The sequence below is a fragment of the Ostrea edulis genome, chromosome 8 (genome assembly GCF_947568905.1).
Source record: "Ostrea edulis chromosome 8, xbOstEdul1.1, whole genome shotgun sequence".
NCBI classification, from domain to species: Eukaryota; Metazoa; Mollusca; class Bivalvia; order Ostreida; family Ostreidae; genus Ostrea; species Ostrea edulis.
In genome coordinates this window covers 24100643-24113542 of record NC_079171.1, presented here as the reverse complement: position 1 = coordinate 24113542, position 12900 = coordinate 24100643, and the positions used below count along the sequence as shown (strand labels likewise).

Below are 12900 nucleotides of genomic sequence, written 5' to 3'. Positions count from 1 at the left end.
ATTTTATTTATATGTGGTAACTTTCACAGGGGCCTAGGATACCATTTCTAATTATTATAATTAAAAGAGTTCTGTTATACAATATGTTTCGGTTCGTTTCGGTAGGTTTCGTTTCGTTTCGGTGGGTTTCGTTTCGTTTAGGTAGATTTCGTTTCGTTTCGGTAGATTTCGTTTCGTTTCGCTTCGATTTCGTTTCGCACTTTACAGGTACCCGTTTATAAACTGCCAGTTTCCAGAATGTATTAAAAAGAAAACTAAGACATGGGTCGTCTAACTTTTATATCCCGAAAATTATCCTTGTTTAATTTTTTTTCTCAAGTGATATATATGAATAGGTTTATTAAAAATTTCGTCTGGTATCTACACGGAAATTAAAACTTTGCTTAGTCTACCTCAATCCGTGACAAGTTCCCGGTATTTAAATTTTCATAACCGTGGATGTATTTTTAGATACGATGCCTGTTGGTAGTTAGTTAAAAGTTATATCATATTCAGTGTTTCCTATACAACCTGTATTTTATTTCCGTGTTCTAGCGATGGATTCTATACAATGGACGTACATTCTGCTATTAACTGGACTGGGACATTGCTATGGTATGTATACTATTGGTTACAATCTTGCTTCATATACTTCAGGTATTTAACGTTATCTCTCTCATATAACAAAACAATCTGTTTTGATACATGTAACATTTAATGATTTTTATATCCTGTATATTAGATAGTAACTGATGTCGTGGCTATATTAATTGTATACATGTGCAAGATTTAATCCGATTTTGCTAACGTCGATATCGACAATACCAAATTGATATCTGATATCAAGTCGATATCGTCGTGCCTATTTACGATGTCGATATCGACATCAAGCATCTTTTGGACAAAAAGGTGGCCGGAAATTATAAATTTCAGGAATCCTGCACCCCTGGGGGCCTCAGAGGTGGGACAAACAATGCAAAAAATTGACCCTCAAAAGTGCATTCACTGATGAAAGACTTAAGTCTACATAATATGATATGTGTTTTGAGATTATACGATATGATTAATTAGGACTCATCCTAGAGTCAAAATCCCAAGGTTGCAATATCCAGCATTTTTTAATACATGCTTTTCTGCTATTCTTAAATATACATTTCCATTTTATACGGTATCAGCAGACTTGAAGAAATCTTTTAAATTCTGAAACTAAACATTTGCCCACTAAAATCATGAAATTTACAATCTTTGTAAAAGACTACTCACCCCTTCTAGATATCAATTTAGTTTCAATTTATTATCTATGACATTAAAGCAGATATCATTTATATAAGATATCCATTTAGTTTCAATTTATTATCAATGACATTAAAGCAGATATCATTTATATGTTTTCCACGTATGCAATATATATTCCAAGTTTGGCCCCACCCTGCAGTCAGAACTTTTACTATATGAATCCTCAAAGTTACAATTTTGCCAGAGGCCTCCCTGATCTATATCACTTTGTATTTAATTATCTTAAAGATTTCAAATCATGTACCCATATATACAGATGTTTCTGAACATGAATCGACTATGAAGATGAACACGAATATGAAACGAATGCATCCCGATTCCGATGCTTAAAACATAAAAATGTTTCATCCCTTAAAATTGTAAATAAAGGAATGAAATTCCAATTCTTAATTTAGCGATCTGCTTTTTAGATTTTGTTAACTAATAGAGTAGTATGTACGTTACTGATATAAATCTTATAAAGGTTCGTTATTCTAAACTGGCGCTTTACATTGTATGTTAAGTATATATTTTGTTCTTCGAACTGCCAAACAGGCACAAAGTCAAGACTGGATATTTTCAAGCGACCTTGACCTAAAACTACATGGGACGGATGAGCTTGAGAAGACATCCCGTCTCCCTATGACCCGTATTTCTTCAGGGCATTGTTTGAAAATATTTAGAATCATTAAAAGACGATTTAAAAAGGACTCGGGAAGATGTGTGCGGTGAGGAGAGATAGAGAGAGAGAGGGGAGGGGATGTCTGCGTGGTGTATGGAAGACAGAGGGGAATATGTCTGCGTGGTATGTGGAAGAGAGAGGGGGGACGTCTGCGTGGTGTGTGAAAGTTCAATTTTATATACATTTAGTAAATAAAACATGTGTGTAATAAAGTATATTATCAATTTAGAAACTTCTCCGACTGTAATGCAAATTTTTATTTGTTTGGGTGATAAAAAAATCATTCTTTGTTCCTGTATTACATTACAATTGAGTTGATAACGAACTCCGTCCCCAATCTCTTGTAAATTACAGTATGTACATGTTATATCCTATCTTGGTATGTTAATTCAACGCCCACTTTCAATCGGTATATATTTGCGCGGAGGATGAGAGAGAGAGAGAGAGAGAGAGAGAGAGAGAGAGAGAGAGAGAGAGAGAGGGGGGGGGGTGAGAGAGAGAGTGGTGAATATTAAAACAATTACCGTACATCGGGGTCTTTTGCTGTTTCTTGCTTTCGATGAAGCGAATATACTTGTTGCTTATTCTGGTAAAAAAAAAAATATCATTTTGTGTGGCGTGCAGATTTCTTGTACTTGAGTCTAAATTTGATGCGATATCACCGAAGTGAACAGGATGTAAAAGGTAGCTTCGTATCATCGATAAAACGTTTTGTTTGGAAAACACACTTCCTCCTTCTTTTCGGTTACTCCATTGTTGCTCTCGTCCTGAATGCCGAGGAATATTGCAGAAGAGATCACGCAAGTGAAATGAATAAAAGTTAAAGGCGAGCTCCACGACATACTAGTTTTCAATTTTATTCACTACAACTTTCAGCACTGTAGAAAACGTATTTATAAATATTTATGGTTATACAATGCTAGTCTGATTTTTGATTAATTGTACCTGTTTCGTGTCAGACTTGCATATCATCATTATTGAATTTCAAAAGGGGAATGGGGCCCGGAGGTTTGATCCTCCTTCCTGGGATATCTATGAAGTGTTTAGCTTTCAGGCTTATAGTGTATTTGTGTCTCACAAATATCTAATTCTATTAGTAAAAAACAATATTAAAATCAATGCATTTTTTTCATATAAAATCATAATTTCCTCCGAACCACTAAAATGGTGACAAACAAAACAGGAAACTAAAGATTTCTCTTTTGTCCAAACTTCAAATTTCTATTTAAAGGGAGGAGGGCTCCGTTCGTCCTTCAATTCATCAGTTGCATATCGCAAGATTTGAATTTCATCGCTTTCAAACTCGAAAACTACGCAAACTGTTTCATTATAACACATGTAAGGTAGTTTTAGGCATGAAATGAATTAATTTTGCTGAAAAAATTAAAAAGTTTAAAAACATGCGATGTGTCCTTTAAAGGTTACATTTTTTACCATTCATTACTATTATCAAATGAGTGAAGTTGGGGGGGGGGGGTCCGCCAATATATCTTATTTTGCGTTGAAAATAAAGGAAGGATCCTCTGCTTGTAAGTGCCTGACACATAGATATATTAAGTGCATATTCTCGTGCGCGAATCTGTCGACATTTGATATCATGAGCATTCATATAAATAGGTAAACTACAATATAATCGACAAACAATAATGCTCTTAATTGTATAACACATGCATATTACTAATTATTGGAGAAGGGGGTTACATAAGTTTCACCCTTTTTATTTAAGAGAGAGAGAGAGAGAGAGAGAGAGAGAGAGAGAGAGAGAGAGAGAGAGAGATAGAGAGAGAGAGAGAGGGAGAGAGAGAGAGAGACGGGGGGAGAGAGAGAGAGGTGACTGCCAAATAAAAGTGGCAGCCGCCAGTTATAATTCATATGACGGTTACCTGATAAATTTAAATTAATTTAAATGACGACCCGAGTCCATATAAAAAAGTTCAGTAATATTTCCCTTATTCCTGACATAAGCTTTGAAGTTTGTATACAAACTTCTAATAACTCTCAGAAGTTTACCTCTTTGTTTGGTTATTTTCTTCCATAAAGAGTAGCGATTCACACAAAAGCTTTTGAATAGTCTATAAAACAACAATACAATTTTTTCTTCTTTCTTAAATTTTCTGAAATCATACCATGTAAAGCAAAAACTGCCTCTCTGGTACCGCTCTTTGGTTTAAATCCAAACTGTACATCTGTTTTGACATTATATTCCAAACTAAACTTCATAAATCTGTTAACGATCAATGAAGTAAGCAACGTGAGTAATTAATGAAATCCCTCTATAATTATTTACATCATTACTATCCCCTTTCTTAAATATTGGTATGATAATTGCCTTTCTCCAATCAATAGGAAATTCACCAGATTGTACAATCTTGTTAAATAATACTGTTAATATTGGTACCATTTCTGATGAAAACGTTTTGAAAAATTAATTTAGCATGTTATCTGGACCGGGACTTTTGTTTCTGCTTTAAGCTTTCTTACACCATTCAGTACTTCTTCCTCTGTAAAGTAAAATCTAGTTCTGGGTAAAAATCATTTTTTTAAAAATGAGAATCATGGTTCTGCGTTGCAACAGGCGTTGACACGCTAAAGAACCCCCACTGCTACCCGAGTGCTAGACTTGAATAATTATGAGTGGGATATATTACAAACAACTATCTTTGAGTTGATGTTTAAATATATATATATATATATATATATATATATATATATATATATATATAATATGTATATGTATGTATATGTATATATATATATATATATATATATATATATATATATATATAAAGCACAAACAAACAATTATAACACCCAACCTTACGTTTATCCCTAGGATCTAAACGATACATGTGAAAATGTGAAAAGCGACTGTGTGGGATTACATCAGTGTGTATAAGTAGCGCTTTAGGAGCATAACAAAGCTTCCTTTTATAGGGAAGTCGTTGTGGCCGAGTGGACTTACGCACTGGTTTGACAATCTTGCTAGGCGGTGGGTGCCGTACGTCGCTGGTTCGACCCCGGCTGGGGCGAAAATTTTCAGTACCTAGTTGTGATTATTTAGTGCTTTATATATATATATATATATATATATATATATATATATATAGCACAAAAACCCAACAACACCCTACTTTCTTAAAGTGTCGGATCTGAGAAGATACAAGGCCAGTAGAGAAATTTATAAAAAGCACAAAAAGCACTATTTGTATATGTAATATATGTCTCTTGAGAAAGACGCAGGTTGCGTTGAAAATTTGAGTTTTAAATAACCAACAGTGTCGTGGCCTTTTCAGAGCTTTATATATATATATAACTAATACATTGTATCTTTCCTTATGCGATCACATTCATGTTTGGAACAAATAAAACTTTAAACACTTTAAATTTGATTCGCTCGCTACATGTAATTTATCATTATCCATTCATACAACTTCTTCGGCTTGTTGTATGTCAATGGAACGTTTACGTTGTACGATATTCAAGATGTAAAAAATATTATTTCTATTTCATGTGTTATGGAATAGTGACTCATATATTTGTACATGCGTGGTTCCACAGCGAAAGTCACCCTCACTTATGAATATCTGTTTTGAAAATTCCATGAAATCATTTTTATTTCTAACACTTTTATCAGTTTATAAAATGTTTGTTTCCAGAATGTATTAAAAAGAAAACTAAGATAGGGGTCCACTAACTTCTACATCTTGAAAATTGTCCTTGTTTACATTTTTATCAAGTGATATAGATATGAATACGTTCATTAAGAGTTTCGTCTAATATTTACACGGAAGTTAAAACTTTGCTTAAACTCTACTTCAATCCGTGACAATTTGCCGGCATTTAAATCTTGGTAAACGTGGATGTATTTTTAAATACGTTACCTGTTGCTCGTTATCTGAAGGTTATTTATGTTCTCCATTTTTATAAGGATATAAAATACTATTTGAAGGAACCGGGTTTCTCATGTCCCGCAGCTTTTTTCTTGGTAATTAACAATATAATACACATTGTTGGCTGCAAATTGTCATTTATTGATGACGATTGAAGAAGTTGACAACTTATTTACAACCCCTATAATAGGAAGATCCCCGAGTATAAAACTACAATTCAGACAACCTAAACAAGAATACCATTGGGATCTCCCTAATTTTTATAAAAGTTGATAAATGCAACATAATGAAATAGAAAAATAAGGTGGCACCTTAAAATTTTGCCAATTTTTATAAATCTCGATAATAAACATAATAAAAAAGAAAAATAATGTGGTACTTTAAAATTTTGCCACACAGCACAAATATAGTAGCAGGTACAAAACAATCCGTAAAGACCGATAAACAGTAAGATGAAATGACACACATTACATTTGAATTAAGGTGGTAAGATTGGGGTGGTGGAGGGAAACTTTTCCTCTATAATCACATAACAACTAATGCTTCCATTCGCTTGGACAGCTACAAAGACATGCTCACGTGACACTTAATCATTATTTCATTGACTGCTGCTGCTGCTGCTGCTGCTGAAGGTGTATAATAACATATCTCTGAATCATCTAAAATGATTGGTTGTGATTACGGATGACATAACGTGTAAAATAGATACATGTCCTTCACTTGTGATCAAGAAACTCAACAAGGTGATTACATAACACAGACTACATAACATGATACATGCATGCACATCATATAGTCACGAGTGTTAAAAATGATCACATAAAACATATTATTTGAAAAATAACATTTCAATCAGATTTCATGTTCCCTATGCAGCCTGTATTTTACTTTCGTGTTCTAACAATGGCTTCTATACAATGGACGTACATCCTACTACTAACTGGACTGAGACATTGCTATATTATGCATTTTATTAGCTACACTTACTTTGTCTTTAACGTTATCTTTGTCATATAACAAAAGGGAAAAAAAAAACCTCTTTATCAATTTTATATCATATCTCCAGGGTATGTGAAAGATGACGTATTCATTTTAATTCGTCAACGATTTCAATCTGCATGATTGTATTCGGATTTCCATATACAAGTACTGCTGATTCGCAACCCAGAAAACAACCGAAAAGGTTATGAAATTACCACGTACACTGTAAACGTATATATATCTTTATTTGATGATATTGATGCTGGTTAAATACAATCATGCTACTGTGGGTTTTCCTGATTTCTGTTGTAGGAGATTTCGAGTCTTAAATCCGACTTCAGTACAGATCTTATTTACATGTACATGTATATGGTTTGGGGATTTTTTTAAAAAGCAAAGTTCTAGTTCATTCAAAGAACACAATGTGCTGGTGCACACTGCTTCCTGGAAATCATCAAACTTCATGAAGAAATTACAGGGGCAGATTATATAAGTCTTCTGGTCCTATCTATGACATATTGTTCTCGAAATAAGAAGCCGATAACGCCTGGTATATTACTATTTTCTTAAAGTATCATTGTATATGTACTTTTATAAAAAAAAAAAATTACATGCTGCTTTGTAAATGACATGCCTTTTTTGGAACTGTGTAAGGCAGACTCCGTGATACATTTTATTATTTTCTTTGGAGTACTTGAAATAATTATATGGTGTTTGCTTGTATACGAACAGGGAAATAAGTTTAGGTTTGGTATTTTGTTTTACGATAGAAAAAATATTATACGCACAACGGAGGATAAAATATTGAACTGAAATGAGATTTTAAAATTAGAACAGTATATACATTTGCTGCGTGTTATTTTTATTTTACTTGGTCAATCATGTAGAACATCTAGACTACAACTAACAAAAACAATTAGATAGGTTGTCAATCTGCAGTTATGATCAGTATGTTGAAAATAGTTTAAACAAAAACAGCGAAATAAGTTATGATCGGGGCGAGGATCCCGAAAAATTACGAAGGGTGGGGTACGTTGCATTCGACCCCATGAAATATGTGTTGCCCAAACATGGTTAACGTGTAAAAAAAAAAAAACTCCACAAAAGTATCCTATCTCTTACAAGTTTTATACATCAAATCCGTAGACTCCATTTTTTTCAATCTGCTGCTATCGGTAGATACTTAAATCCACAAATTTTGAAATAGTAGCTATAAAGTGTCAAACCAATTTTCCAACTCATGCTCCCAATTCGAGAAAAATGTCAATTCACAGACTTGTAAAATCAAGGTAAATGCTAATTTCGATTGTCTTCCCTGATTGTAAGTGTATGATATTCTATGTAACGGGAACTTTTATTGTGCAATGCATGCAGAAGAATATTTAAGGGTGGGGGGGGGGGGGGGGGTATATGAGGGTCAATATTGCTACGAATTATGGAGAGTTATACGGCTAAATATATAAAGATATACTTAGACAAATTATGTCTACGGACGGACCGGACAAAAAGATTTCAAAATACCCACGAAATTCCATTTACATGGGTGGGTTAGAAGTAGTGAATTTAAAACTGTGTGAAAACAAACAGTAGCTCATTACACTAAAATTTTATTTAACTCGTTTACACACCTCTTATGAAGCTCGGTTTCACCATCGAAAGAGTGATACATTAAATAAAATTTTACCGTAATGGGCTACTTTAGCATACTGAAATTAAATAGACGTGAATCTAAGGATATACACGGTAAATATATTTAATGATATCTACATAAAATGAAATTTGAACCCGTTGTATATGGTTTACATATTTCAATGGTACGCAATCACAAACATTTCATCCATATCTTACGTTGATACTTGTAATTGCGCATTCATCATAAACACTGTGATGCTCGTTTACTAAATACGAATATTGCCTAATAATCGAATCATTCCAACATCTCATTTCAGTAAACCTGAGCAGAAAACAAAGTACAAAAGTTTCTCAAAGTTCCACATACAACAAATTACATGCGAGTTATGCAAAAGACGGGAACAGAACCCAAACAGATTACAAAATCTGCTCACATACAGCTCTGGGACACTCCATAGCTTGGTTTCAAGTGGACCTTGGAGGCGAATATAGTTTGGAATCTGTGAAAATATACTACAGAAATGAAAGTAAGATAATTTATAACTAGACGACTGTGATATATCATATTTTCCTACGCTCTACAGTGTTCCTGTTTCACTGATGTGTCACGTTATTACGCTTTATTTGTTGTTATACCGCGTGTACTATTCGAAAATGAAGGGGCATCACAAGACCTCATGACTTCGAAAGCCCATTAGCATCATGTAAAAAACATTAAATTCACATTCCGTTATCTTGTAATTACGAGAAAAGATCTCGTAATTACGATATAATCTTGAAATTACGAGAATATATCTCGTAATTACAAAACAATTGCCTCCAAATTATGAGAACAGATCTCATAATTACGAGAATTTTTTGGGGTAAACGGGAAAATGTGCGATGTGAATATATATAATTCTATTGAAATATTTTCTTACCATTTTGGAATAATATTTTAATGCTCAATTGTTGGAAATAAAAAAAAACCAAGCTACTATTTCCCTTTATGTTGCTTGGTCAGAAAATCGAAATGATCTTATTTAAAGTGTGTGTGACGGTACATATTGTCGTTCGGTGTCGCATAATTTACTTACAGATAGATTAAAGTTCCAACAGGAACGCTAAATACACTGTACCTCTATTTTTTGTTCAGGGTTATAATTTACTTTTCGGCCCGCGTAAGTTTAGTTCCGGTCATAAGTTTTAGAAATATGAAATGCATGTTTACGCACATTTTTGTAGGTGTTGTTTCGTTCATCGGGTTATAGAACAAGAGGTACTGTGAGCAATGCTCACTAAGAATACCCCCGCTTACCCCAATCTCCCATAGAGTGTTGTTAATAAGTATAAATTAGCTCTTTCCTGAGTGTAAAAATATGGTATGCCTTTGTAGAAGAAAATGTAATATATAGTTCGAACACAAATCCATGGCATAAACCTATAATTTTGACCTTGAGATCAAAGGTCAAGGTCATAAAGAGGTCATGAATGTACATGACACATAATCTCATGGTGATACACCCATCTCTTATGATATAACTATGTCAAAACCCTATAATCAATTTTGATCTTGAGGTCAAAGTTCAAGGTCATATAGAGGACATGAAGGTACTCGACACATCGTCTCATGGTGATACACTCATGTGTCAAATATGATATGCCTATGTCAAAGAACAAAGAAGCCATGCCCCCGACATGAATCCATTGTAAAAACCTTTAACCTTGAAGTCAAGGTCATGTGGAAGTCATGAAGGCACATGACACATCGTCTCATGGTGATACACTCATGTGTCAAATATGGTATGCCTATGTCAAAGAACAGAGAAGTTATGGCCCGGACACGAATCTATTGTAAAAAGACCCTTCAATTTTGACCTTGAGGTCAAGGGTCAAGGTCATATAGAGGTCATGAAGGTAATCGACACATTGTCTCATGGTGATCCACCTGTGTGCCGAATATGGTATGCCTAAGTCAAAGAACAAAGAATTTATGGCCCGGACACTAATCTGCACAGACAGACAGACATACAGTGATTGCTATATACCCCCCCCCCCCCCCAGAACTTCGTTTGGGGGGTATAATAATGAAATACTAATATCATTAGAGCCATGTTATTTATAAGTTTATTTTTGTGTTTTCAAAAACCAAAAACTGTCAGATCAACAGGTACTTTTTCTTATTCTTGTTTTATTACCGAGGTTTGATCTCCAATTCAAAGGATTGTAAAATGGAGGTGTGAAACCTGTATAGATAGAGCTGTTATATGACTCCTTCTACAACATGTCCCGACACAAACCCTCACCATTATCAAATGTACATGTAGCATTAGGTACTGATCCACATATTTCGAGTAAGAATGAGACTCATCAATATAAAATTAAATTTTTATTTCATTTTTTTACAAATCTTGACTATATTTAAGAAATAAGATATCATTTGTTGATGTTATTGGGATATGACATGGATTTGGTTACGTGACCATATCCCATAACGCCCGAAGGTAGTAGATTTGATCACGTATCAACTTCATGTCATATCCCAATAATACTCTAAAATGATATTTTATTTCTTATATTTATATTTTCTATTTTGATTTGTGTTCTTACCGAGTTTCCATGATTATGTAGCAGATGACCGAAATAACGATCGTAGAACACAAAATATAGTTCGTTAGAGTTTTGTCGAATAAAAAATTAGGAAAAATATGTAAGAGAATATAAGGTATAGATATTTCATTGAAAAGATTTAAAAAAAGAAGACGAAACAAGTGTAAAATAAAGGTAATTTAGAGCGTAAAGTTAACTGAAATGAAGACAAGAAGAGCGGAGTAAACTACATCCGTGATGTGACTTGGTTGCGATCAGCGATTGAGAAACTGTCGTTGGTCTAGCCTACTAAGTTGAAAATGCAATTGTTGAACACATATTTCGACAGAAATTAAAAGATCTGAGATAATTGATGGAAGATATGATGGGTCAAACTAACGTTAAGCTCTTAGTCAGGTTTTCGGAAAGGAACAACGGCATGTTCATCGTTAGGACTCGCGGTTGTAGCCATGCAGGAGACGATTCGAGACAGTAGGACAGATTTAGACAAAGTGCAGGTAGGTAACTTTTTTTTAAAATTTACCTTCAGCATATGTAGGTGAAAATAAAAACGAACTGGCGGAGTTTTTGTTCACTTGAGATATTTCTGTTGTAGAATTTTGATGAAGACTCGCACCGGTACCCTGACATGAACATATATAATTTTTTCGAACCTCGAAACCAGTCTCGCTTATGATCACGCCGAGTCATAGCCGTGATGGCAGTTCCCAGGAAACAACAGGTTAACTTATCATCATAAAGTAAATAGGCTTATAACTCTGCCTACATTTCTTTGCTTCCAATATCACAAAACTTTATTTTATAAATTCGCAATGCAGAAGTTACCGACGGTATTTAAAACTGTATAAAATGAAACAACGGAACGGTATGTTTAATTCTAGTTTGTTTACAAAATAAACTCTGTATAGATATCCTGCTGTGTTTGTTTCTGTTATGATATCAGTGCAGTGACGGATCCAGGGTTTACGAAAGGATGTGTGTGAAAGTCAAGTATTAGCCACAATACTCAGCCATTTTGGGTGCCAATCTGAAATTCTACGTACACTATGTCTATTATTTAAATTTGTGGCAGGGGGGTGTACATCCTCCACTGCATTGCAAAAGCAAGAATCCAGGTGAAAGTACAGAAACTGACTTTTGAAGCGGTGATTGTATTCATACGCAAGAACAAACTGATCACGTGACCAAATTCATATTGCACGAAATTGAACATCGATTTCATTAGTATTGTCAAATAAGGAAGTGCATTGGCAAATGTAACTATACACAAATATTTGCATTTCCCCCCATTCATTATTGTCATCATACATATGTATACATGTATATCTAATGGTCAAATCACTTCGCACTGATTACTTAAGATATTGAGTGCGCGTGCGCGTGTGCGTGTGGTGTGTACTAATCCTATACATGCATGGTACTAAGAAGGTAAACACAAAAGATGCATACGCTTAAAGCGCTATATAGTGGTTTGTTAAAACAATGATATTTTCATATTAAACATATTTTGAATTAAAATGTATCAATATAAAATGAGTCAATCATTTAATGAGATTAACAAACAAGAGGCCCAAGGGCCACATCGCTCACCCGAGTCACCTTGGATCATATTTAAAGATTTTCCCTATATATTTGTATGTAAAACTATGATCCCCCTTGTGACCCCATCCTAACCCTGGGGGCCATGATTTTAACAAACTGAACTCTGAAATATGTCATAAAGCTTTCATGTAAATATAAGCTTTTCTGGCTCAGTGGTTCTTAAGGAGAAGATTTTTTTTTCTTTTTTAATTACATATGTATATATACATAAACACACACATACATATACACACACATATATACATACATATATATATATATATATATATA

At 34.0% G+C, this 12900-nt stretch overlaps 1 protein-coding gene across 1 annotated transcript in view; it reads left to right on the top strand.

The window, feature by feature from the left end:
* Positions 1-478: 478 nt before the first annotated feature.
* Positions 479-12900, top strand: part of LOC125656508 (receptor-type tyrosine-protein phosphatase alpha-like) — a 41750-nt gene continuing 29328 nt past the window's right edge. The window contains exons 1-2 of the mRNA XM_056147219.1: positions 479-594; positions 8757-8966. Coding sequence (XP_056003194.1) covers positions 537-594; positions 8757-8966 — 268 coding nt within the window. The 5' untranslated portion in view covers positions 479-536. The remainder of the gene's footprint in view (positions 595-8756; positions 8967-12900) is intronic.